The 27,789-nt window shown below is 39.5% G+C and overlaps 2 protein-coding genes across 3 annotated transcripts in view; both read left to right on the top strand.

Moving 5' to 3' along the window:
* EFCAB5 (EF-hand calcium binding domain 5) overlaps window positions 1–27,789 on the top strand; it is a 111,661-nt gene that overhangs the window by 68,972 nt on the left and 14,900 nt on the right. Inside the window, exons 11-20 of the mRNA XM_075994287.1 lie at window positions 1,260–1,325; window positions 1,426–1,515; window positions 3,327–3,541; window positions 5,518–5,674; window positions 12,815–13,104; window positions 14,709–14,878; window positions 15,367–15,595; window positions 17,466–17,618; window positions 25,848–25,951; window positions 27,511–27,764. Of these exons, the coding sequence (XP_075850402.1) occupies window positions 1,260–1,325; window positions 1,426–1,515; window positions 3,327–3,541; window positions 5,518–5,674; window positions 12,815–13,104; window positions 14,709–14,878; window positions 15,367–15,595; window positions 17,466–17,618; window positions 25,848–25,951; window positions 27,511–27,764 (1,728 nt within the window). The remainder of the gene's footprint in view (window positions 1–1,259; window positions 1,326–1,425; window positions 1,516–3,326; window positions 3,542–5,517; window positions 5,675–12,814; window positions 13,105–14,708; window positions 14,879–15,366; window positions 15,596–17,465; window positions 17,619–25,847; window positions 25,952–27,510; window positions 27,765–27,789) is intronic.
* Window positions 7,822–10,273, top strand: LOC105857902 (la-related protein 4). 2 transcript variants are annotated; one of them, XM_075994285.1, is made up of 2 exons: window positions 7,822–9,493; window positions 9,601–9,879. In XM_075994285.1, the coding sequence occupies exons 1-2, from the start codon at window positions 7,945–7,947 to the stop codon at window positions 9,744–9,746; spliced, it is 1,695 nt and encodes a 564-aa protein (XP_075850400.1). In that variant the 5' UTR covers window positions 7,822–7,944; the 3' UTR covers window positions 9,747–9,879. The 2 variants fall into 2 exon arrangements, with proteins under 2 accessions (XP_075850400.1, XP_012596079.3); XM_012740625.3 differs by having other exon boundaries at window positions 7,822–10,273.

The following is a 27,789-nucleotide window of genomic DNA, read 5'->3' as shown; positions in this document are numbered from 1 at the left end:
TGAGCCCAGGAGTTGGAGGCTGCAGTGAGCTGTGATAATGCCACTGCACTTCTAGCCCCAGCAACAGAATGAGACACTGTCTCAAACAAATAAAATAAAATTTCTTTTATTTCAACTATAAAATGGGTCTTGCTTTGTTCAGTCAGATATAAAATATATGTTCTAGAAGAGTTTCTGAAAGTCATACTTAAGACATAATGCACCTGGCTGGTCTCAAATTCCTGGGCTCAAGTGACCCTCCTACCTCAGCCTTGTAATATTAATTCATATCTCATTGGCCAGTATTTAGGCATATAGTAGTTCTCCCTTATGCAAGGTTTTGCTTTCCACAGTTTCAGTTAACCATAGTCAGCCAAAATCTGAAAATATTACATGGAAAATTCCAGAAATAAACAATTTATAGATTTTAAGTTGTGTACCATTCTGAGTAGTATACCAAGGATGAAATGAATCATTCTTCTATCCAGAGTATCTACGCCGCCTGTGCTACTTCCCTACTAGTCACTTAGTAGCCATCTAGATTATCAGATTGACTGTGGCTGTAATTGCAGAGCTTGTGTTCAAGTAATCCTTATTTTATCTAATAATGGCCCCAAAGCACAACAGTAGTTTGCTAGCAATTTGGATATGCCAAAGAGAAGCCATATAGTGCTTCCTTTAAAGTGAAAATGTGAAAGTTCTCTTGACTTAATAAGGAAAGGAAAAAAAGAATCATACACTGAGGTTGTTAAATTCTACAGTAAGAACAAATCTTATATCCATGAAATTGTGAAGAAGGAAAAAGAAATTCATGCTACTTTTGCTGTCACACTTCAAACTGCAAAAGTATATACATGGCTCGGTACTATCTGCAGTTTCAGGTATCCCCTGGGGGTCTATCCTCCACAGACAAAGGGGGTACTATTGTATAGAAATAGTGATCCCTGCCTATGGGGAGACTGGGAAATGTAGCTCTCATTTTGCATGGACAAATTGGGATACAACAAGTAGCTTTTGCTACAGAGCTGCTCTCAACAATTAAAGTTATTAAGTGATTTCACTGTAGTTTATGACACTATATATATATATATACATATGTATATATGTATATATATATATATATGGGAAAGTAGGATCTTTAGTGTTCTATATACAAGGCATTTCTATCATTCATTGACCTCAGAAATCTAATAGAACAAATAATGTCCAATTCATAATTATTTTCTTTTGTACCTTTTTTTTTTCTTTTGTACCTTTTTTTTTTCTTTTGTACCTTTTAGAAACTGCAAAAAAGGACAAATCCTGTGAACCCAAGTCCTCAAGAATAGAAGGACAGTCATGGTCAGGTAACTCCTCATTTAATCCTTTTTTCATTTATACCCCTAGACCAAGAACATTGTGAAAGTGAAGTTAAATTTGCTATGTTGTGGAATATGTTTTTTACAGGTGAATTTTTTACTTGTAACTGGAAAATAAATGCCAAATTTGAAGATGAGAAACAGGCAAGCATAATCTATGAGGACGACAGGTTCAAAGGTACATGTTAACAATGAAATCAGGAAGCATAGATGATTCGATAATAGATGGATTTAATATACTTGGGTATTCTGTGATAAAGACTGGATTTAAGTAAGAACAATGGGAGAGTGATCCTTGCATTCTTTCTTCCCTGAGAAGATGGGTTTAAATCGATACAAAATGGATGTTTGGGGGGTGTTATACTATTGTTGGTCGCATGTGCCTATTGATAAATGCTCTTCTGCCTTAAAACTTATGGTATTAGTATACATTTTTTTGTGCCATGACATGGCCCTACAACCCTGTGAAGCTATGATCCAAGCATACAAAGGGAATCAGATATTAGCTAGAAATCATTTCAGCTCTTCCTCTCTCTGGTAGGTCTACATTCAAACATGTGAGACAGGTGACAATCTCTCTTGTTTTTGTAGACTTGCCAAGAAAGATGTACTCAGCAGAGCAAAGAGTAGTTTTTAGCTTTCAGGTAAACCATGTATTTACCAGTGATTGTTCCAGAAAGTACTTATATTTTACTAAAATGCCATTACATCATTTTGCCATTCACATCAACAAGTAGTAGAATGAATTAGATCAAGATTATTTTCTTCTTATCTGCACATTTTTTTTCTCATTTAAGCCTTGATCAAATAACAAACTTTCTATCCTCAAAATATTCTGGTAAAATGCATGGCATTGGTCAAGCTCTTGTGGCCTGTTAGTTCTCGTTCTTTTTCCTAGTCTTCTTTATTTCAATTTTGCTTTACCATTGTATATAAAAATTGTATAGGTAATTTTTTTTTAAATTTTAGAGACAGAGTCTCACTCTTTTACCCAGGCTGGAATGCAGTGGCATGAACACAGCTCACTGCAGCCCTCAAACTCCTAGGCTCAAGTAATCCTCCTGCCTCAGCCTCCCAAGTAGCTGGGACTATAAGTGTGTGCAACCATGCCTGGCTAATTTTAAAATTTTTTTGTAGAGACAGGGTCTCGCTATGCTGCCCGGGTGGTCTTGAACTCCTGGTCTCAAGCGATCCTCCCACCTCAGCCTCCTAGAGTGCTGAGATTACAGGTGTGAGCCACTGAACCTGGCCGGTAATCATCTTTAGGGCATATCAAGTCTCATATAGAAGGAATCAGGACACGAATGATTGAATCAATGAGTAAATCAAACATAAGTCACTTTGCTGACATTTTATGCAATATACCTCTTATTGCAACAGTGAGCTTCAAGACAAATGTATTAGTCAAGAGTCTTGCAAAGAGGGATTGTAGTGGTGATGTTTACTCATTTATTTAACCGGAAAATCCAGAGTATAGCTGGCTTCAAGCACAACTAGATCCAAGGGCTCAACAATAGCAGCAGGATACTGTCTTTCTGCCTCTCAGTCCTGTGCTTCTCTGTGTCACTTTCAATTTGAGGCAATTATCTCCATATTTGTGGCAAAAATGGCCACAAGAGCGTCTCTAAACTTATATCCTACTAGTTTAGCAATTAGAGTACAAAAAAGAATGATTCTTCTCTAACAGGTCTTCCAAGAGTTCTGGGGCTAATTCTCATGGGCCTGTATAGTGGGTTACATTGCTGTCATATGTAAATTGTTAGCCAGATGACCATCTACGAAGCAAGGGTGGGGAGGCTCAGTACCACCTGACTCATCTGAACTGAGTTTCCCAAAGAAAAAAGGAGGATGCTGTCCTTGTGAAGGCAGTGTGGATTCCTGACAGGCAAAAATAGCAGATGTCTATTATCATAGGGTACTCATATATTTTCCCTAAGGTTTGAAAGAATTGTTCACTTTGTTGCTTCTTGTATGTTTCCTGCTTGACAGACCTACAGTCAATTATCAGAAATATTCAATCTTACAAGGAAATAAAAGGTAGGAGTGCCTTCAGTAGAGTTTCCTTCAATCTGTACCAGTTTGTACAACTCCTGGAGACATTTGTTGGTGAAGATGTGCCCTTGAGTGTCAGCGAGGCCCTCACCTCCTTTTTTAAGAAGGGCTATGTTGAAACAAAAGAAGAGAAACTGAATGCCTTAGAACAGGTAGGTAATATTTTTTATCAATGAAACAAGTGAGGTCACTATTATAAGTAAATCTCTCTACCTCAGCTGCTCCTGATGTGGCTCTTCTTAAAAAATTTACAACCAAACAAATCACTTTATTTCAACAAGCTTAGCCACTAAATGTTTTATTTAACTGTTAAATGTTCAAAGATCACACTCCAGGGAACTCATTCCCCTAATAACATGATTGCTCCTGGCAGAAGATGGTTTCTTGTACAGCTTTTTTTTTCCTCCTCTGAAGCTTAAGGAGCAGATTCTGAGGAGCAGATATGAATATGTGCAAATATGTGTGTGTACATTACCTGTCTACTATGTGAGTGCATTTGCAAGTACACATTCCTGGGGTATGATTTTGGCTGAGTATATGTTTTTTTAAAAGAATAAATAAATATTACAATTTTTTAAAAAATAAATAGAGACAGGGTCTCGCTTTTTGCTCAGGCTGGTCTTGAACTCCTGAACTCAAACGATCCACCTGCTTCGGCCTCCCAGAGTGCTAGGATTACAAGCGTGAACCATCATGCACAGCCAACTGAGTATATGCTTTTATTCATGGGCATCCAGATGGTACATATTTCTTAAGAACTTACTACTTGCTTGGGTGATAGATAAATACATACACATTAGCTTATTTAAACAATTAGTTTTCTCTTATATGAAATATGCAAATTAGTTTCACTAAGTCTATTCATTAATCTCATCAGTCTTATGAGTCTTCTAACCTAATTCTAGACAATTCCCTTTTGCCTCTTCAATTACAGTTCCTCCCACTTACCCAAAAGGTATATGTTCACTTTATTTTTGTAATTAATTCAATTACTATCTAATTAATAAAATTAGTCTAGTGAAAACTCTAAAAGGTGAATAAAATCAGTGTCAAGTTAAGTCAACATTAAATATAAAAAAGAATTTTTTTAACACAGCCAATTTCATTATTTGAACAATACCATTCATTCCCTTTCACTACAAAACACATCCCACCAAAAAGCCAGGCAGAGCATCCAATGTGTTTATCACATTCTTGAACACTCAGGGAGGAAGTGGAAAAGAACCATCTAAGATTCTAGGTGACTGGGCCCAGTGGCTCATGCCTATAATCTCAGCACTTGGGACGCCAATGTGGGAGGGTCGCTGGAGGCCAGAAGTTTGAGACCAGCCTGGGCAACATAGACTTCATCTCTACAAAACATTTTTTAAAAATTAACTGGGTGCAGGCCAGGTGCGGTGGCTCACACCTGTAACCCTAACACTCTGGGAGGCTGAGGCGGGTGGATTGCTCGAGGTCAGGAGTTCGAAACCAGCCTGAGCAAGAGCAAGACTCCGTCTCTACTATAAATAGAAAGAAATTAATTGGCCAACTAATATATATAGAAAAAATAATCTGGGCATGGTGGTGCATGCCTATAGTCCCAGCTACTCGGGAGGCTGAGGCAGTAGAATCACTTGAGCCCAGGAGTTTGAGGTTGCTGTGAGTTGGGCTGATGCCACAGCATTCACTCTAGCCTGGGCAACAAAGTGAGACTCTGTCTCAAAAAAAAAAATTAACTGGGTGTAGTGGTGCATGCCTGTAGTTCCAGCTACTGGGGAGACTGAGGTAGACTGCTTGAGTCCAGTAGTTCCAGACTGCAGTGAGCTATGATCATTGATCGTGCCATTGCATTCCAGTCTGGGTGACAAAGACCCCGGACACTAAAAAAAAAAGATTCTTAACAATCTTTCTAAGTTAATGTGTTTTAGTCCAATGCAGAGAATGCCTGTTTTTATGGTCTAGAGGTGAAATGGCATTTAAGGAATGAAAAATAATCACTGCATTTTCCACTAACATCACGTTTAACCCCTAAGTAAAGCTGTTTTTATAAAAGGTGCTGTATTTTTGGTGGGGAATAAACACAGAATGCCAGCTAACACAATGAACATTGTGTCTTCTGTGCTTTGTTATCCTGTGTGTATCCTAGATTAGACAAAATGCTTTCCAAGCCAGGCGGGGGATTCTCCTAGAAGCCCTCTTTCAGAAGTGGGACAGTGATAGCTCAGGTTTACTGGATCTGAATGAAGTTGATGAACTGTTGTATACATACAAGGATGGAATGGAAAAAGAATCTATGAAGAAAGGTAAAACATAGGAATGTTCTTATTTAAATTGTGGTAACTACTTGGCTTCAAGTTTCCCAGTACTATCTATGATGTATGTATGGTTAAAATATTGGTTGTACTAAAGCCACAAGATACGACTTCACACCTACAAGTATGGCTATAATTTTAAAAATGAAAAAGTAATAACAAGTGTTGGCAAGGATGTGGAAATATTGGAATCCTTGTGCATTTGTCAACACAATCAGGAATGGAATATGTAGCAGAGTGCTTTGTCCAAGACCTTAGTAGAGTCCTTCTGTGTACCTGGCTACCCTCACTTTTAAGGTGAAAGACTGAACCATTCCACAGTTCTGCCTACGTTTTCTCTTCTTCTTTCATCTCTCTGCCTTCATAAGGTCTGATGCACTCCTCAAGACTGACTGGCTTGCAAGTTTCTTTTTAATTTACTAACTTCTTATTCTCCTTAATGAATTTTTCTCCATCTGTATTATGCTTTTCTCTTCTGATCAATACTTCCCAATCAAAAGCTCCTAAAATTCTCATTGCAGTATAATAAATTCCTTTCTTCATTTTATTAGGTCTTAGTTTAAATTATCTTGCTCTTGAGTTTAAGGATTTATCTGATGACTTTGGCATTCTAGATTTTCAATTTTTGAAGTATATAGTGCATGAGAGAAAGAATCATCAAAGTTAGTTAAGTTCTCCATCCCTTTAAAAAAAAAACATTGTATTTGTTGATCTTCAAATGTACCTGAGTTTATCAATTGTTATGTTCTCTTCAGTAACTATGTCTTCTGCAAACTTTACATTATACTATATCACTTGTTTTAGACTGCATCAAAGAGAATTTACTTAATGAAGTTTCAAAGGTATAATGAGGCTGGGCGAGGTGGCTCACACCTATAATCCTAGCACTCTGGGAGGTCACAGCGGGAGGATCACTGGAAGTCGAGAGTTCAAAACCAGCTTGAGCAAGAGCGAGATCCCCATCTCAACTAAAATGGAAAAAATTAGCTGGGCATGGTAGCACATGCCTGTGGTCCCAGCTACTGGGGAGGCTGAGACAGGAGGATTGCTTAAGCCCAGGAGTTTGAGGTTGCGTTGAGCTATGATGATGCCGCTGCACTCTAGCTAGGGTAACAGAGCCAGACTCTGTCTCAAAAAAAAAAAAAGAAAAAACCATAATGAGATGGTTTCCACTTATAAGATGAGCAAATTTCATAACATAGAGCCATGTTCTACAGAGAACATTAGACAATGGTCAGGATAGCTGGGTTCCAATACTGGATCATCACTAAATGGTCACATGACCTTTGGCAAGATCCTTAACCTCCATAGACCCAGGTCTCCTAGTTTGTAAAATGAAGGAGTTAAATCATTACTCATTGTATACACATATCAAAATATCACACTGTACCCCATAAATATGTACAATTATTATGTGTCAATTAAAAATAATAATAGCTGAGCATGCTAATGTGCACCTGTAGTCCCAGCTATGCAGGAGGCTAAGATGGGAGGATTCCTTGAGCCCAGGAGTTCTGGGATGTAGTCCGCTATGCCATTGATGAGGTGTCCATACTAAGTTCAGCATCAATATGGTGACTTCCAGGCAGCAAGGGACTACCAAGTTGCCTAAGGAGGGGTAACCCAGCCCAGTTGGAAAAGAACAGATCAAAACACCTGTGCTGATTAGTAGAGGGATCTCACCTGTGAATAGCCACTGTACTCCAGCCTGGGCACATAGAGACTTCATCTCTTAAAAAGAAAAATTAAAGGCCGGGCGCTGTGGCTCACGCCTGTAATCCTAGCTCTTGGGAGGCCGAGGCGGGCGGATTGCTCAAGGTCAGGAGTTCAAAACCAGCCTGAGCAAGAGCGAGACCCCGTCTCTACTATAAATAGAAAGAAATCAATTGGCCAACTGATATATATATAAAAAATTAGCCGGGCATGGTGGCACATGCCTGTAGTCCCAGCTACCAGGGAGGCTGAGGCAGAAGGATCGCTCGAGCCCAGGAGTTTGAGGTTGCTGTGAGCTAGGCTGACGCCACGGCACTCACTCTAGCCTGGGCAACAAAGCGAGACTCTGTCTCAAAAAAAAAAAAAAAAAAAAAAGAAAAATTAAAAAATAAAAATAACAGGCGCGGCGGCTGACGGTGGGGGAGGAGCCGGGTCCACTGCCGGGTGGAGGGGCAAGGCGAGTGTCCTTATCCTAACAATTGGTGCTCAGGCCTGTGAGCTAGTTGGAGTCGCGGTGGCGGGAACGACTGGGCCAAGCGGAGGAAGACATGTTGCTTTTCGTGGAGCAGGTAACATCTAAAGTAACTGGTTTAAATCCTAATGCCAAAGTATGGCAAGAAATTCCTCCTGGAAGTACTGATGCCACCCCAGTAACTCACAAAAGTGACAGCTCTTGGCATGAAACAGCAGCCACATCAGGATCTCTTCCTGAGGGTAATACAGAGCCATCAGAAGATATGTGTAAGGAGTATGAAGTAATGTATTCTTCATCCTGTGAAACCACAAGAAATAATACAGGCATTGAAGAATCAACTGATGGAATGATTTTAGGACCAGAAGATCTGAGTTACCAAATATATGATGTTTCTGGAGAAAGCAATTCAGCAATTTCTACAGAAGACCTAAAAGAGTGTCTGAAGAAACAGTTGGAATTTTGTTTCTCACGAGAAAATTTGTCAAAGGATCTTTACTTGATATCTCAAATGGATAGTGATCAGTTCGTCCCAATTTGGACAGTTGCCAACATGGAAGAAATAAAAAAGCTGACCACAGACCCTGATCTAATTCTTGAAGTGTTGCGATCCTCTCCCATGGTACAAGTTGATGAGAAGGGTGAGAAAGTGAGACCAAGTCATAAGCGTTGTATTGTGATTCTTAGAGAGATTCCTGAAACAACACAAATAAAGGAAGTGAAAGCTTTGTTCAAAAATGAAAACTGCCCCAAAGTGATAAGCTGTGAGTTTGCACACAATAGCAACTGGTATATCACTTTCCAGTCGGACACAGATGCACAGCAGGCTTTTAAATATTTAAGAGAAGAAGTTAAAACATTTCAGGGCAAGCCAATCATGGCAAGGATAAAAGCCATCAATACATTTTTTGCTAAGAATGGTTATCAATTAATGGATTCTAGTATGTATAGTCAGCCCATTCATACACAAGCACAGTATGCCTCGCCAGTCTTTATGCAGCCTGTATATAATCCTCATCAACAGTACTCGGTCTATAGTATTGTGCCTCAGTCTTGGTCTCCAAATCCTGCACCTTACTTTGAAACACCACTGGCTCCCTTTCCCAATGGTAGTTTTATGAATGGCTTTAATTCACCAGGATCTTATAAAACAAATGCTGCTGCTATGAATCTGGGTCGACCATTCCAAAAAAATCGTGTGAAGCCTCATTTTAGGTCATCCAGTGGTTCAGAACACTCAACAGAGGGCTCTGTGTCGTTGGGGGATGGACAGTTGAACAGATCCAGTTCAAGGAACTTTCCAACTGAACGGCATAACCCTACAGTAGCAGGGCATCAGGAGCAAACTTACCTTACAAAGGAGACTCCCACTTTGCAGATGGAACAGAATGGGAACTATGGTAGGGGCAGGAGAACTCTCTTCAGAGGTCGAAGACGACGAGAAGATGATAGGATCCCAAGACCCCATCCTTCAACAGCTGAAGCAAAGGCTCCAACACCAAAGTTTGACTTACTAGCCACAAATTTTCCTCCTTTACCTGGAAGTTCATCAAGAATGCCAGGTGAACTTGTTTTGGAGAATAGGATGTCTGATGTTGTTAAAGGTGTCTACAAAGAAAAGGATAGTGAAGAGCTGAGAGTTAGTTGCCCAGTGCCTGCAGAAGATGAGCAGACAGACTGCACTTCTGCCCAGCAGCTCAGTATGAGTACCAGTCCTCCATGTGCAGCTGAGCTTCCTACATTAAGCACAACTCAGCAAGAAAAGGATTTAATAGAGGATTCTACTGTTCAGAAGGATGTTCTCAACGAGATAACTATACCAGTTTCTTCCCTAACTACTGCGAAGCCATCAAGGGCAAATACTGCTTCACCATGTAATAGTAACATAAATGCAGCTGTAGCTGTGTCCCTACAGGAACCCCGAAAGTTAAGTTATGCTGAGGTGTGCCAGAAGCCCCCTAAAGAGCCATCTTCAGTTCTTGTGCAGCCACTACGGGAACTTCGCTCCAATGTAGTGTCTCCCACCAAAAATGAAGAGAATGGAGCTCCTGAGAAGTCTGTTGAGAAACCACATGAGAAGCCAGAAGCAAGGGCTAGTAAGGATTATTCTGGCTTCCGAGGCAATACCATTCCCAGGGGAGCAGCTGGAAAAATCAGGGAACAGAGACGCCAGTTTAGCCATAGGGCTATACCTCAGGGAGTGACTCGACGTAATGGCAAAGAGCAATATGTGCCACCCAGATCACCAAAGTAAAAAGAAAAAAACAAAACAAAAACTATTCATACACTTCTCTCTCTTCCCATTAAACTTGAGCCGTGGCTATACTGAACTGTTTTGGAGGGGAGGGGTTAACCAGGAAGGAAGCAGGAAAAAGTATGTCCTTAAGTGGTTATGGATTTTGGAGTTGTGAACAGTAGGATCCCAAAATTCATCTCTAATGTGATTTTTAAGTGCTGGAGGATTCCAATCAGTATATATATATATATATATATATATATATATATATATATATATATATATATATATATTATACACATATATAAAAAGTATAATTTTTCTATTTTTGTTTTTGATTTTAATTTGCAGAGATTTTCTGCCTGGAATCAATTTTGAGGGTTCAGATTTAGCTTGGGGGGGGGGGGAAAACCTTATACATCCTTCAGTATAGGAGATGAGGTAGTGAGAGAAAATATTTTTTGAACAAACATTTCTGTAAAATTAGAAATTACTTTTTTTAATCTATTTAAAGTTTGGCTTGGAGAATGCCATCTCTGACTATATGGCCTTTTGTTGCAAAGCAGATTGGTGGCTGGGGTGCCTGTTGTGGGTGTGAGTGCGTAGAAGAGCGATTGAAGCCAAATCTATTGTTGTGTTAGTAAATGATTTGAAAACTGAATGTAATACTTGAGTAGTTTTTTTTCTCTAGTTTGAAATTTAGTCTGTCTTTTTGATCTTACTAATATTTCATTCAAGAAGTTATTAAGCTCTGATTGTACTTGGAGATGTGACTACCAATCAGTTTGATACTCAAGGAAAGAATAGAGATTATTTAAGAAATTGAAAAAAATTTCATCTTAGACCTGAGTAGATAGGTCAAATGGACTTGAGAGGTTTAAACTACCCTGTGATTTTTCCCCCCTAACATGGGAAACAAAAGTTATTTTTGTTAATCTATGTTACTCTGTTCTTTGCCCACCCCCAAAAGCAAAATAACCACCTACTGAATTGTATGTTTGTAACTGCTTTGACCAGTGTAGTTAAATCATACAAGTGTTCTAAATTTCACATTTGAACATTGAAGTATTTACTCTTCTGTTCATATATTTAGAATTTTGGGTACCAGAGTGGTAGGGCAAACTGACTCTACAATAATTTATTTGTGTTAGTGTTAAAGATGAAACATTGTAACTGACTCTTAAAGTGTTATAGTGTAAAAGTAAAAAGAAACTTTTTAAAAAAGCTTAATTTGTGGGGAACTTTTTTTCTGTTTACAATGTATTTATCACCTTCCTTCCCCTCCCATTCTTAAAAAAAATACAATGTGGATTTCACTGAAACAGAACCAGCAAGTCAGGAGATTTTTAAGTTACGATGAGGAAAGTGGTTGAAGAAAATTAATGCAAAATTTCTCAGTGAATAAAGTTGTAGCTCTCACATATTAAATAGGCAAGTTACATGCTGGTATTTGGGAAATAGCTAAAATATTAAAAACCATGTTGCATTAATCTGTTTTAAGTCATACCATGTTCAGAGTTCTATGTAAGGTAGGTTTTATTTTGCTTTTTATGGATAGTTTATAGTAAGAAGAACTGTCCCTTATGTTAGTGAATTACATATGTACAAATTGAAACTGTAAATTGTGAACACTGGAAAGCACCATTGTGACATAGAGTAAACATCTTAGTAATATATTAAAATGAATGTAAATGGAGGTTAAAATTACATTACTGTGAATGAAACTCATCTTCCAACTCTAAGTTAAGCTTTGGAGATTTGTGTTAGTGGGTAACTGTTAAGAGCTTTGAAAACACTGCACATTTCTGTACAAGCCAGAATTATTATTTGTAACTTATTATTCAGCTTGGCAATTGCTTTTGATTTGTTGGATTTTATAACATGGTATAACATATTTACTCAGTTTGAAACTATTCATTTCTACACACTATTTTTTAAATCACCTACTAGATGGAACATACAATAAAACTATCTGTGCTGAAATTTGGGGGAAGTTTAGGTCCTTTAAAAAAAAGTATTATTACTGGCAATGTTCAGGTTTGGTAGTATTAACAGATTCATGATTATACAATTAAAAAAATAAAAGGAAGTGTGGATGCAGAAGTATGCAAGGCATAGTCAGGAACTGTGAGAAGAATGGGCATAGTGAAACAGATAACTCCTATATGATATTAAGGGAAAATATGATTGGAAATAAACTGCATTCAAATATGGTAAGACTTCAAATCAGGGAATTGCATAATGCAAGTCATGTTTTAATTTTACAAACATATATTGAGCATTTACTATTGGCAAGTCAGCTATAAAGTGATAAAAAAAAAAGCTGACTTGGGGTTATGAAAGTAGGAACAGAGAGGCATGGCCACAAGGAGTGGCCATATTGCCAAAGAGTAACAGGTTAGGATTAAGTGGTTTATAGGATATGGAAGGCAAAAGGTAGGGAGGAGTCAAAGTAGACCCTGAGGTTTCACCAGGCTGAGTGGTAGAATTAAAACAAAACAGAACAAAAACAAAGAAGATGACACAGGAGTCATATTCAATTCAGCGTAGGAAGCCATTGTAAAATATTCTACTAGGTTCAGAGATGCCTTTGACACACCTGGTTTTCCAAGAGAGCAGTTGTCAAGGGTTTCATTTTGCTATAAGAGGAGAATAAAAATTTCCCCCACTGATAAATGAACTTTTGTTTGGTTTTGTGTTTTTCTTTTAGCTAAACTACACATCCAATTTCCAAAGCCACGCTCTGGTCACGAAATAAGGTTGTCTTCGAAACAGTTTCAGAAATACATAGAATTGGTTGTATCTGAACTCAGGGGCAATGAAGATGAAGTTCTGGAAAGTGTAGTGGAGTTTCTGACGAATAGTCTACACAGGAGCCATGTTGATAATCTGAGGAATAGTGCCAGACGAAAATGGCTACACCGGATCCAATGTGCAGCACAGACAAGTGGAGTGTCCCTCGAGCCAGTGTATACAGAGACCTTTAAGGCCCTCACCCAGGTATGTTTTCTAAAGTGATATATAAGAGGAAACATTTCCTCACAGTAGGTGATGTTCAATGGTTGCAAAAGAGGAGCATACTGAATTCTCTTGAAAAATCACCGGGTGCTACTGTAGATGTTTTGTTCGTTCCAGTACTTTACAAATGCCTCAATGCCTAGGAGAGATGCAGCTGGAATGACTGCTGGTTGGTAAGATCAAAGCAGAGAGGAAAGGTAGAATAGACAGTTGTAGAAAAGATGTCTTGGAATTTCTACTTTCATTTGTGCTGAGGGTCAAATAAACCTAGAATAGACAATAGACTGATAATGAAAAATACTAATAAGGAGACGTGTAAGCAGTTCAAGTTACATTTCCATAAATGACATTTGGGATTCATTTTAAAAAGGAACTATTTAAATTATAAATATAAAGTAGAATCCAACATCACACATTGTTTCACAGTGCTGCCTAGAAGCAACCTGAGACTTTTACAGAATCCTGTCACATGGCCCTGAGGGGCCACTACCCACAGCCTTTCCATCTCTTCAGAGACTCCCCGATTTCTGCTCCTCCCACACAGTGTCATCTTCCTAATCATTCAAGCATAAAAGTCTGACATGAGTCAGTGCTCATGAGTGTAGAAGGCACAGCAGCCTTCTACATATATCACAGATTCCACTGATCCAGGCAACCTGCTCCAGTCATCCCAGCTAAATAGCAATACTTGCTCAAATGAAATCATCTCCTGAATGGCTGGATTTTCTAATGTAACTGGAAATGGTACACCAGGAGCAGGAGAACAGTCAAGAAAAAGAAGTATTACTCAAACTTGCTTCAGAGATCTGTGATACCCTAAGAGAACTCTCACTACATGTTTATAAATTATTCCACAGATCTTGTATGTGGAAAGGAGAAATAGGGCAGGAGAAAAAGGCATGAAAAGTAAACCCAAATGTATAGAAAGAGGAGACAAATATCAAGGAAAGTGTCTTTCATGTCCCCAATTTATGGATATGTTCGATATATGTGTTAACACATAATATTAATAGTATAATATTTTAGGTACAGAGAATTTTCAGTTATTTTAATTAGAAATGGTAGTCGTAGTAAGTCTGCAGTCTTGAGCCTCAGGAAATTCTTTCCTGAGATGACATAGATAAAATATCCAAAGTGTATTAAAAATTCCCTGAGAGTATTTTTTTTCATATCCACATCACAGTAGATGGTCAAGAATAGGAGTGAAATGAAGACATCTTCTTGCTCCAGTTCCTTAAAATCAATACTTTTAAGTGAAGCCCAAACAATTTGACTATAGTTCAAAGGGATCTAAGTTTTAAACCTCTAAATTGGAGTAGACTTAAGAGGTTTTTATGTTTTTTGTTTGTCCAGTAAACCAGTCTAGTTGGCATAGCAGAAATCATTCCACTCACTAAAACTCAGGTTTGGGGGACAACTGTGGTGTCAACCTTTTCCCCACTGCCAGTAAATGGTAATATCTGCATTACCTATTCAGGAAAATGAAATGATCTGGGCCAGATACACAAATTGGCTAATGAAGAGAGACATGTTAGGGGAGTTATTTGGCTGTTGGCAAATACATGGTCAGAAACATTTTGCCCTAGGATGCTGAAACCCATGGAAATAAGAAGATCAGTGCTCATATTTCCCTCTTAGAAGAAAACTTACTACTGCCTAACAGAGGAAATGCTCTATTGAGAAACGTGGCTTGTACCTTAGATGATGCTCCATGGGTACTGAACAGAGTGCTCTACAGAGACATGAAGGGAATCAGGTAAGAACTTCTTGAGGTTGGTTTCACTCTTCTGAAAAAAACAACTCCCTTTCTGAAGTAAACTAGCATGAAAATCCTGGTTAGCTGGGAAGGGAGAAATGCCTCAAGTCACCAGTGCTTCTAGAGTAGGGGCCGATGGGCTTGCAGTCCTGCGTGATTTCACATGGTCATTTCTAGAGCTCAGTCTTTGGCAATGATTTGCCATGTAGGGACTCTGCTTCACAATATCAGCTCAATTACTTCTGCCTACTCTATGAGTTATGTCTCACGCATCCTATTTGTGTATGTGTTCTCTGTTAAGACCTAAGCTTATCCTTTAAATCTTTCTTTAAAGTCAGCCCCTTCAAACTGGTAATCTTATCTGAGTTGACTTCTCTTGACATTTAATGCCAATGACTGTGAATGGAGCATCAATCTAGCTTTTCCCATCGTTTAAGCTAAATCCACCCCTTGTGCCTTTCTCCCATCCTTGTATTCTTTTTCCTCAGCTTTACAGTAGTGGATGAAGGAGAGCCAATTCACGTCCCCCAAGTTCAGCACCATGGGAACATCTTCTTCTGGAACCATTCCCGTCCTGAGAATGATAATAATGGGTCATTCCTGGCTCTGCCTCTTCAGGATGCACACATGAGGATCTTTGGGGTCTTAGCTGTTGACACCCTTAGAGATCCCCATGAAATAAACATCTTCCTACCTCATGAGATCAGATTCTATCAGGTAAATCATAGAAGTCTTCAAGAACAGTAGTAGGATGCCCTCTCCTATATTTTTTAGAAAGTGAAATCTGAAACCAGATAAGAGTTATGCATATAGACAAAGTTATGCATATAGACAATGTCATCATACTTGCTCCTGTTCCCTGCACGTATGTTTCAGTCTTTGGAGAGGTTCCCCATTACTTATGGAAGGACTCTCAGTCTCTCTGTGAAGATTGTTAATATGTGTCCCATAACATTAATCGTAGGCATAGAATATTGTGCTATAGAACAAAAATCCAACCATTAGACCACTGACTAAGACCTGCAAAGTGGGAATGAACTTTTAGAAGGAATATGTTTGTATTTTATTAATAGTGGTACCTAAAAATCCTTTGTTCCTTCCACAGATGGTGGTAAAGATGATATGCATCTCCATAGATCTTGATTTTAGTGTTATAATTTTTGAAGATGAAGAATAGAGAAAAAAGCCTAAATGTTTCTCGAGATTTGTGTTTTCAAATTAGATCACAAAAAAGATAGGCACTTTTAAGACTATGAAATAGCTAGATCATTTCTACAAGCATTTTGATTTAATTTTATGGATAAAAAGTGCAATACAGGAAGATTGAAAGCCTTTATGGAGGCAATGGACTGTGATGTAACAGCAAGCCAGGAATTTGCTACACTCTTCTCATTTGTTCCCCTGTAAGCCTCAGGCTCTTTATGTTTATTTACCATTATTTTTCATTTTCTCTTCCCACTTTTGGGTAGATAACTGAGGAAAGTGGTAGAATCCCTTTCTCTGGACTACTTTTTATTAATAATAATAAGATTCAATCTCATTGGACATAAGAATGATGTGGGCTGGGCGTGGTGGATCACGCCTGTGATCCTAGCACTCTGAGAGGCTGAGGCAGGAGAATCGCTTGAGCTTAGGAGTTCAAAACCAGTCTAAGCAAAAGCAAGACCCTGTCTCTACTGAAAATAGAAAAAATTAGCTGGGAGTGGTAGCATGCACCTGTAGTCCCAGCAACTGGGGAGGCTAAAACAGGAGGATCACTTGAGCCCAGGAGTTTGAGGTTGCAGTGAGCTATGATGATGCCAGTGCACTCTACTGAGGGCAACAGAGTGAGTCTCTATCAAAAAAAAAAAAAAATGTGAAGATATTAAGGAGTAAAATGGAGGAGGAATATGGAGTTATCAGTAGGTGAACTATATATAATCTTGTTAGAGAGTATGTCAAAATGAATTACAAATTTCCTCTCTAGCCCTTGAAGATAAAAGACCCCTGGGTTACCCTTAGATGCCTTGAGTCTTAATATAAAATCATATGATTTTGAAGAATTTGTGGTTACTGGAGTGTCTTGACAAGCCCAGAGACGGAGTCTCAGGATTTTTTCATCCCTTCTCTGTGAAACAGAGTCTCTGTATGCCTATAGGAGAACTATATAATCTAACATGTTGCAGGCCTTGGAACAAAACATGTCCTATACTTTGAACTGATGACAGTAACCATGTATAGATACAGACATTAACATTGGCATCATATCAGGGCATCTACCCATCTGCACAAGGCTGGCATTAATTCTTGGCTCTTAAAGAATTTTTTCTCATTTCAAAAATTATCTTGTTCTTCTGATGCTATTCTCTGATAGCACGAATCACAAATTTCACTGGATAATTAGAAAGCATAAAAATCTCTCTTTATACCTTTGATGTTGTGATGATCCTTTTTTCATAGTAACATCTGGAACACTGCCTTTTGAAAACTGATGAGTAGTTTGTAGGAAGTAGATTATCATTAATCAAAAAGATAATCCAATTAATGTATTACTAATTAGTCTGCTATTTTAAAAAGAAAAGACAATTTGAAATTTCTGTTCCTACAGGGTGTTTCCAATGTCTTTAGCACGGCCTACCACTTCGTCCACAGCCGGGAGCACATTCTACACGTCGTGATCACTGGCATCGGCTGGCTCTATAACATCACATCCAGCATCACCTCCATCACCACTTACTTTGTAGAGCCCAGCCTGAACCAGGTGGGCAAGGCTCAGCAGACTTCTCCAAAGTTTCTAGATGTTATCATCTCGCTAAGATTTTAAAACCATATTAATTAGCTATTAGGCTAACTGGGGTCATATTTCTTTCCCATGACCCCAACTCAAGACCCTTGGTTGTGAGTGAGACAGGAATCTATCTCAAACTGCCTTAGGCAAAAGGGAAAATTGACTGACTTATGTGACCAAAGTGAAGAAAGGGAAGGAGTCAAGCTGGCTTCCCAGATGGCCAGGTTCAGGGATTTGATACTATCAGGGCTCTCTTGTGTTCTTTATCTCACCACTTCTCACATTTGCTTATCTCTGCACTTTGCCTTTGTCCTTCCAGCTAAAAATGGACTTTCTCTACGGGGCAGGTCAGATGCTTAGTTGAAAGCATCCAGTAAAAAGTTCCAATTTGGAAAACCCAAGAATGGAAACTCTTTTTGACTTATCCTGAGATATGTTCCCTTGGCCAGGGTGGGGAGTTTACAGTAACTGGCAATATCCATCAGAATCATACAGGTGACTGGGAAGGGATGAAGAACTGCATTTTTCAAAGGATACAATTACATCACACCAATCTTATTTTTAAAGTCCCCCCCCCATGTGATGAATTCTTGCTGAACATTTGCTTTGCTTCTTTATACTTTATTTTATTTTATTTTATTTTTTGAGACAGAGTCTCGCTTTGTTGCCCAGGCTAGAGTAAGTGCCATAGCGTCAGCCTAGCTCACAGCAACCTCAAACTCCTAGGTTCAAGTAATCCTCCTGCCTCAGCCTCCTGAGTAGCTGGGACTACAGGCATGAGCCACCATGCCTGGATAATTTTTTCTATATGTATTAGTTGGCCAATTAATTTCTTTCTATTTATAGTAGAGATAGTGTCTCGCTCTTGCTCAGGCTGGTTTCGAACTCCTGACCTCAAGCAATCCGCCTGCCTTGGCCTCCCAGAGTGCTAGGATTACAGGCGTGAGCCACCGCGCCTGGCCTATGCTTTATTTTTTTCTAGCATCTAAGTTCTTCTCTTTTTCTACTGCAATTTATTTGTATTTCAGGATATTATGGGGGTACAAATGTTTAGCTTACATATATTACCTTTGCCCCATCTGAGTCAGAGCTTCAAGCATGTCCATCCCCCAGACAGTGTGCACTGTGCCCATTAGGTGTGAATTTACCCCTCCCCCCTCTCCCCTCCCCCCTGCCTGACACCCAATGAATGATACTGCTATATGTGCACTTAAGTGTTGGTCAGTTAATACCAATTTGATGGTGAGTACACGTGGTGCTTGTTTTTCCATTCTTGTGATACTTTACTTAGTAGGATGGGCTCCAGCTCTATCCAGAATAATACAGGAGGTGCTAGATCAACATTGTTTTTTGTGGCTGAGTAGAACTCCATATACTTAACTTTAATGTTAGAATTTTTCATATGACGAGAATGGATGGAAAGGTATCTTCTTTTCAAAAAGGCTAACTCTAGGAGGTGCCTGATCAGGTGGTGGTGTCACTTTGGTTGCCTCCTAGTCCCTTTGTTGGCCCACAGCAGGTGCCTTTCTGCTTCCCTCCTGGCTTCTTCTTTTCCTTTCTTCCCACAAGTTCCCTACTTCTCTCCCTCAGTGGCTGGGCTAATCTGTCAAGGCCTTAGTCAAAGAGGGCAAAATCATGGAGCTCTCTGGTGGGGTAGCCAGGCTGCGGTGGGAAAGAATGCCTTGTAATTGCCGCTACTCCTCAGTGTGCTGATGGGAGCCTCCAAGTGCCTTCAGAACTAGGTACGACTCTATGGGGCCAAAGTGTGTGGGGTCCAGGAGGGATTCAGAACAGCCTTGTCATGGCTTTAAGGAAGACAACACATAGGGCACTATGGAAAAGGCCAAAGTAGTCTAAAAGCACTCAGCATGGATCATGGCTTCAGCAGCATGTATTAATAGTTTCAGAATTGAGACAAAGCCACAAGGGTCACAGTCCACCTGACCCAGGGCCATCTCATGGCAATAAAGAAGATCATGCTAAAGGTGGGGGAAGAGGAGGACCACCCAAGAGCCAGGGTCTGAGTGAGATCTTGGTGGGGCAGAGACCAGAACAGCCTGTCCAAGGCTATAGTCAGAGGTTTTATCTGAGGTAGAAGACACTGTGGTAGGTTTTGGTGTTAAAAATGACAGCAAGTGCAAATGTTGGTCAAGTAAAAGATAAAAAAAGAAAATGATAGCAAGAACCCATCTCTACAAAAAATTTAAAAATTAGCCAGGTGTGGTGGCATGTGCCTGTAGTCCTAGCTGCTCAGGAGGCTGAGGCAGGAGGATCACTTGAGCCTGGGAGTTTAGGGCTGCAGTGGGCTATCATTGTGCCACTGCACTGTAGCCTGGGTGACAGAGTGAGACCCTGTCTTTAAAATAAAACAAAACAAAACAAAGAGACAACAAACTGAGTGTGGCAATAGGGATAACTTTTTTCAAGAAGTCAATTATAACTTCCTAAGCCTCCCCCTTCCCCTTCTGCAACCCCCTCCAGATCCATTTTCCTCTCTTGTCCGGCCTGCTCAGTGCCTCAAAAAGTAGACAGTATCAACGGGCTCCTTGGCCCTTTGGCTTCTGCTTTGGTTTGTCCAATGAGAGTCCCAATAAAAAATTGGAGGGCAGAAGGAGAGTGAGGCTGAGGTATTTATGCATTTGGCTTCCCCTCTGCCACGTTGGGGTGGCTTGGCTGGGTTTCTCTAGTAAGGGCACTTCACCTGTAGTCGGGTGGTCCTCTCCATATGGCTCTCCTCTCCAGTTATAGTAATTGCTTCCTTTTTTTGCTTCCCCAGACCAAGGGTGGTAATAGCTCTTCATTGTTACTAGTTCAGGATTCTAAACAGTGCTCAAGCCTTATAAATAGTCTCTTTATTACACTCCCCTTAAACCCAGCTCTAGCATGCCATCTGTTTCCTTCTGACACCTCGACTGATATGAATTAATAAAGTAGACCTTGAGATACCCCACCTTACCTCATGCTCATGTTCCTATAAGTATGGCGTCATAGAGGAAAAAAACTCTTGCTCTGTTGACAATAACCATAGATGAGGGGAAATTGGAGATTCAAATTTTCTTAGGTATGGAACTCAGGCTATTTTAGTTTATCACCCAAAAACAGCTATGTCTATTTCTTTGGAATACTGACTTTATTAAATAGGTAACTGTGGTAGGCCCTCAGTACCATAACTGTAGTAATGCCCTCTCCACAATGATGTCTATATCCTAATTCCTGGAACCTATGAATATATTATTATACTTTATGTGGCAAAAGGGACTTTGCAGAAGTGATTAAAATTAAGGAATTTGAGATGAAGAAAGTATTCTGGATTATCCAAGTGGGCACAATCTAATCATATGAGTCCTTAAAAACAGAAAACTCTTTCTGGCTGCCATTCCTGAGAGATGGGAGAAGAGTCAGGGATGTGGCAAATTGACACTCCATTGGTGGCTCTGAAATGCACAGGGCTATGTACAAAAATCCAAGGTCTCTAGGCACTAAAGGCAGCCCCCAGCTGACAGCCAGCAAGAAAATCAAGACCTTAGTCTCTTATTTCCCTAAGGTCTTGAGAGGGACAAATGGCTAACATGTGTGCCTGGTTTGCTATCTCAAGTCATAGCATCATAGGCTTTTGAAAAAACAAAAGTCAGGGACTAGCCAGTAATTTCTGCTTTCTACCTCGTCACATTCCTTTTCTTTTCTAGAGACAGGGTCTCGCTCTGTTGCTGTCACCCCGGCTGGAGACGGGGGGTACAATTACAGCTCACTGCAGCCTCGAACTCCTGGGCCCAAGCAGTCGACCTCCCAAAGTGCTGGGATTACAGGCATGAGCCACCTCACCCACCCTCGTCACATTTCTTTTCTAAGACAGTGAACAGACACTGACTTTTTGTCTGAATGAGGGAAGAGGAGAGGAGAGACTATTGGGAGGAGAAAAATGCAATGCTATAATTAATGTCTCCAGTCTTACCATCCATAATAGAAAGCAACTTTTCTTTTACTCAGGGATTTCAAAAATGCTGATACTCTGTGCAGAACATTTTCCCCTCTTCATCCTGTCATCCTTAGGCCCTCTATGAAGCAAACTAGAAAACTTTATCAAGGGACATAAATTTTTCTATAAAATAGAAAATCACATTATGATTTTTTTCACAAGACTCCACTTTCTAAAGATATACTTTCTTTCAAAAATTATTTACAAGGCCGGGCGCTGTGGCTCACGCCTGTAATCCTAGCTCTTGGGAGGCCGAGGCGTGCGGATTGCTCAAGGTCAGGAGTTCAAAACCAGCCTGAGCAAGAGCGAGACCCCGTCTCTACTATAAATAGAAAGAAATTAATTGGCCAACTGATATATATATAAAAAATTAGCTGGGCATGGTGGCGCATGCCTGTAGTCCCAGCTACTCGGGAGGCTGAGGCAGAAGGATCACTCAAGCCCAGGAGTTTGAGGTTGCTGTGAGCTAGGCTGACGCCACAGCACTCACTCTAGCCTGGACAACAAAGTGAGACTCTGTCGCAAAAAAAAAAAAAAAAAAAAAAAAAAATTATTTACAAATTCATCAGAATTCCAAGAAAAATCCCAACATGATTTTTTAAAACTTGACAAATTATTTTACTCTTTATAAAATAGCTAAGAGTACAGGGGTTAAGAGAAAATTTATAATCTTGGTCTGGGGAAAAATCGCTAAGCTTACACCTAAAGTTGGAACAACTAAGGGAAGGTTAATACATTGACTACATAAAATGTAAAACTTTCTAGCACCAAAGTTATAAATAAAATGAAAAAATTGGCTGAGCACTGTGCCTCACCCCTGTACTCCTAGCACTGTGAGAGGCCAAGACAGGAGAATCACTTGAGCTCAGGAGTTTAGAGACCAGCCTGAGGAAGAGCAAGACCTCGTCTCCATACAAAAGTAGAAAAATTAGCCGGGAGTGGTGGCACTCTCCTGTAGTCCCAGATACTCAGGAGGCTGAGGCAAGAAGATCACTGGAACCCAGGAATTTAAGGTTGCAGTGAGCTAGGATGACGCCATTACACTCTACTAGGGTGACAAAGCGAGACTCTGTCTCAAAAAAAAAAAAAAAAGAGAGAGAGAGATTGCTTATGACAAATGGGAGGAAATTGCCACATATCTGGCAAAGAGTTAACACTATTATACATAAATCAATGAGTTTTTTTTTAATCCAGAAGAAAAATAAGCAAGGGACAAGTCAATTTTAAAAAGAAAAAAAAAAAAACACCTAATGCAAATGGTTCATAAACCATTTGTAAAATGGTGTAAAAAAAATTCAAGCATTCTCGAAGAAATAAATACAAAGTAAAAGTTCAGTAAAAGATAACTTTTTACCTACTAAATTGAAAAAGAATTAAAATAAATGGTATTTTAAACCCATGAGACTGGGTTACATAGCATTGTGAATACCGTGTTTCCCTCAAAATAGGCCCTAGCAGGATTTCTAAGCATTTGCCCAATATAAGCCCTACCCTGAAAATAAGACCTAGCGATGGGCGTGGCTACGCAGCGTATCTGCACAACCCATGCATTTCGTTGGAGAGCAGTAAAGAAGATAGCAGCCCTTCTCATCTGCCCCATCGTGACAGCTACTACCCCAGAGGTGACCGGACATGTGCGGGCAGCCTCAACAACATGGTCAACTTCCACTATCAGGTCCCCGCCATCCTGTGCACGCTGCAAGCTGAGGTTTTAAGGGGAAAGTCTCCTCAGTGAAGTGAGGAGCAGGAAGCTCCGCTTTAGGTATTGTGTGTCCCCAGGGGGAAGGAGGAACGCTGTGGCTGCCATTTTACTCATTTTGCTTTTACTATATTTGAATAAATGTAGATTGTTGTACTGTACTTAAAAAAAAATAACACATCCCTGAAAACAACCCCTAGGGTGTCTTCTTGAGGAAAAATAAATATAAGACACTGGAAACATGGTATATTTAATGCCACTGAATTATACATTTAAATGGTTAAAATGATACATAGTATGCTATGTATATTTCACCACAATAAACAAAATAAAACACAAAACCATGAAACTGGATAGGATGAGTAAGACTAGAAAAAAATATCTGAGACCTGAGTCCTGATGTTTGGAATCATTGTGGCTCAAAACTGTATTGACTGTGACCCACAATGTGAAAACATTTTGTATCCTGGCCCCTTACATGTGCACAGGCACACACACTTGAAATAGAAGTCTCACAAAAGAGTACCTACTTTTATTAAATGTGATGTTTTCTGATAGTGTAGATTCTATTTCATTCTTTTTTTAAATAAGTGTTTGTCAAGAGAAGAAAAAGCAAAAGAGGATAAATATTAAAACAAATGAGTAAACAGTGTGTTAAGGAGAAAGGTTAGAATTAACAGATATGGGAGAGGGAAGGGAAAACAACAAACCAGCAGCAGAATAAAGAAGATAGGGGGATACAATTGCAGCCTTTTCTCCAAAAGTTTTCCTGGGTAATTTAATGAGTGCTTGCCTCACTACTGAAGAATTGCTGAGGGGCTTGCTAAATTTATAGTTTGGGATTCAACTAAAATCAAATGAAATGCAAGCTTATTTTTAGGCATATTATTATGAGCAAATTATATTATGTATTATGCTTCTGGTATAACAGCAGGGGCGGTCAATTTATGCGATTTTGGAGGGAAAAACAGGAAAGGAATTGTTTGGTGTTAGCTAAATATTTAGACTTAGACACACAGTCAGGTGAGATTTAAAAAAAAATCTTTTCAGTCAAGTATAATGTAACACCAAATAACAAAACAGGAAAGAAATAAATTCAGAAAGAAGCAAAAAGCCCAATTGCCAGTGTGAGATAATCTTAACAGTCTAATTGTAATGTTGAAAACATTTTTCTTTTTTTTTTTTTAACTAATTTTTTTTAGAGACAGGGTCTTGCTCTGTGCCCCAGGTTGGAGTACAGTAGTGTGATCATAGCTCACTGCAGCGTCAAACTCCTGGCCTCAAACAGTCCTTCCACTTCAGCCTCCCAAAGTGCTGAGATTACAGGTGACAGCCACCACACCCAGTTGAAAACATTTTTTATCTGAAGAGTTTGGTAGATTAGCCTTAGCAACATAGCCAGACCCCATCTCTGCAAAAAATATAAAAATTAGCTGGGCATGGTGATGCATGCCTGTAGTCACAGCTACTTGGGAGGCTGAGGCAGGAGGATCCCTTGAGCCCAGGTGTCTGAGGTTGCAGGGAGCTATGATGACGTCACTGCACTCTAGCCTAGGCAATAGAGTGAGACCCTGTCTCAAAAAAAAAAAAAAAGAGTTGGGTAGAATACTTAAGGTCACTACTACAAAGCAGTTGTTTGTCTTCCAAGCACCATTCAGTATGAAGCCCCTATGGATTCTCTTATCATAGTTTCCTTTTTATTCCAAGGATTAGTTGTTAAAGTTATTATTCATAAAAAAACCCTTGTTACTTCTCACAATTGAATTTGTCTTTCCTATAGTTTAGTGCATCTTACAGAATATGTTAATATTGCTTTCTTATAAATAAACTAGTCTCTACCAAAAAATGTTGATCAATATTTTTAACACTCATTAAAATATTTTCACAACCCACATGTAGGTTATGACCTTCAGTTTGAAAATCTCTTAGAAGGGAGATGAGGAAGAAGCAAGGGCAATGAGAAAGAGTGCTTAGTGAGGTAGGAGGAGAATCAGGAGAGTGGTGGCCCAAGAGCTGAGTGCAGAAGATATATCAAGATGGGAACTGTTCACTGAGTCACGTACTGCCAAGAAGTAGATAAAGATGAGGACTGGGGATTGACCAGTAGATTTGGGAACGAGAGAGTCACTGGTAACCTTGGCAAGAACAGTTTTGGTGAAGTGGTGAGGACAGAGACCTAAAATTAGAGAATTTTAAAATTGTATTTATTTTCTTTGGGTGTTTCTGAATTTTCCATATGTTCTACAGTACACTTTTAACATCAGAAAAACAATATAAACATACAATTTTTTCACATTTATGTAAGATAAGCTTGTATATTTTTTTTAAAATCTTATTTTTTGGAAAATTTTCTCATGTGGAATGCCCTGTTCCTTAATAGTGCTGAATAAATAAAATGTCACTGCCTTTAAAGCTAGAAGTCATCTAAATTTCTCTAATTTTTTTCTATCTATCTGTCCCCAAAAGCTTTAATGGAGACATGAGGTCTAATTACTCCTTTCTAATGAAATCTCTTCCTCTTTTCAAGGATTCAGACTACATTTTACGCAATATGATGGTTACAGGGGAGCTGGGTCTAACAGAAATCCACAAAAATCCCCCTATCATTTTCAGGAAGTCATGCATCTTCAGGTATGAGACATGTCTGTTTTGTTTGACTGCCAGTGCACATCCTCCTGGTGTGATAATAGACCTGCAAGACACAGCTTTTGTCTCTTATTAGGACCCTTATTAGTGCACACTCTTGTCCTGATTAGCTTGTGAAGAAAAATTTCTTAGACATATTAACTCTCTTTACCTTTTAAAGTCCTTTTTTTTTTTTTTTTTTTTTTTTTTTTTTTTTTTTGAGACAGAGTCTCGCTTTGTTGTCCAGGCTAGAGTGAGTGCCGTGGCGTCAGCCTAGCTCACAGCAACCTCAAACTCCTGGGCTCAAGCGATCCTCCTGCCTCAGCCTCCTGAGTAGCTGGGACTACAGGCATGCACCACCATGCCCGGCTAATTTTTTATATATATATCAGTTGGCCAATTAATTTCTTTCTATTTATAGTAGAGACGGGGTCTCGCTCTTGCTCAGGCTGGTTTTGAACTCCTGACCTTGAGCAATCCGCCCGCCTCGGCCTCCCAAGAGCTAGGATTACAGGCGTGAGCCACAGCGCCCGGCCTTAAAGTCCTTTTTAAAACAGAATTCATTGGTATTTTATATTAAAATTGTGTTTTAAAACATGATAGTGTTTTTTTTTAAAGATTTTCTTGTAAACATGGAATTCAACAAAAGTCTCCAGTCTCTCACTAAAGCAGATCTGTGAGTTACGAATAATTAATCCACATCACTCACTTATTAGAGCTCATCTGTTAATGCTAGCTAGCTTGTGAATGTGTGCTTTTTTTACTTAAAGAACACAGGGGCAAAGTTGGAGAGAAGGCGGAGAATGTTGTATTTAACTAGTAGCCAGTTCTAGATTACTTAGAATGACTCTCACCTTGGAATGCAAGGGATGCTGCTAAACTGTGGACATAGGCAGAACAGATCTTCATTGAGAACACACCTATTGCAAAAATGAATGACTTGCTTCTTGTGGGGGGAGGGTGGGGGGAGGTCAGTGTAGTTGAGTAGGCAATAACCCAGTAATCTCAGACTAGTAGGCTAATTTGTCACTTAATTACATATGCTAGTTAAACTTTAGAACATTAATACCAGAATGTTCATTTAGTCTCAAGCTCTTTTCCACATAGTTAATTCCTTGTGCTAGTCAGGAGTTTTGTAGGCATCCTTATAACATCCACACTCATAACCCTGGATCCCTGTGTGTAACTGAGAACAAATGCCTTTGGAGGAAGTTCTGTTGACCAACGGGCTTTAAACATGTTATGTCTGGAAAGTTTAGTATGATACATCATTACTAGTTAGCAATGAAGACACAAAGTGGTGGCTCGGCAGCAGCGAGGGGTAGTTAGGGAAGGGTGGTCAGGGAAGGCTCCTCTACCACGGGGATGTTTGAGCAGAGACATGAGTGAACTGAGGGACAGAGCCATATGAAATCAAGGCATGGAGTGTCCCCAGCAGATGAAAGAGCAACAAGGGATGGCGTGGCAGCAGTGAGGTAGGCACAAGAATGATTCAATATGTTTGGGTGGAATCTTGTGAACAGGCAGATGTTTAATATCCTGTGCTTATTTGGTTTTGGTTTCAGAGATTTCCTCTTCAAGTGTACAGACAGTTCAGAAGTTGTTTTGGCCTCTGTCTGTGGAGAAACCCACCTAGTAATTCCACTTCGTGAGAGAACAGGAGAGGCTCTGGGAGTCCTGGATTTTAACATTGGCAAGAATAGAATGTTGTTATACCAGGAATATAAAGATCTACAGAAAATGATGAAGGTGATCCAAGCTGCCTGCTATGAAATACTTGGCGAACTCTCTGGAGAGATACAGAAAAACTATGTCTTAGGTATTGTGAGTGGGGTGACGGTGTG

Source organism: Microcebus murinus, chromosome 18, assembly GCF_040939455.1.
Source record: "Microcebus murinus isolate Inina chromosome 18, M.murinus_Inina_mat1.0, whole genome shotgun sequence".
Lineage (NCBI taxonomy): Eukaryota > Metazoa > Chordata > Mammalia > Primates > Cheirogaleidae > Microcebus > Microcebus murinus.
This window is presented reverse-complemented; position numbering and strand designations above follow the sequence as displayed.

Excerpts from the sequence above, each read along its gene's own strand:
- LOC105857902 (XM_012740625.3), top strand. The coding sequence starts at position 7,945 with ATGTTGCTTTTCGTGGAGCAGGTAACATCTAAAGTAACTGGTTTAAAT.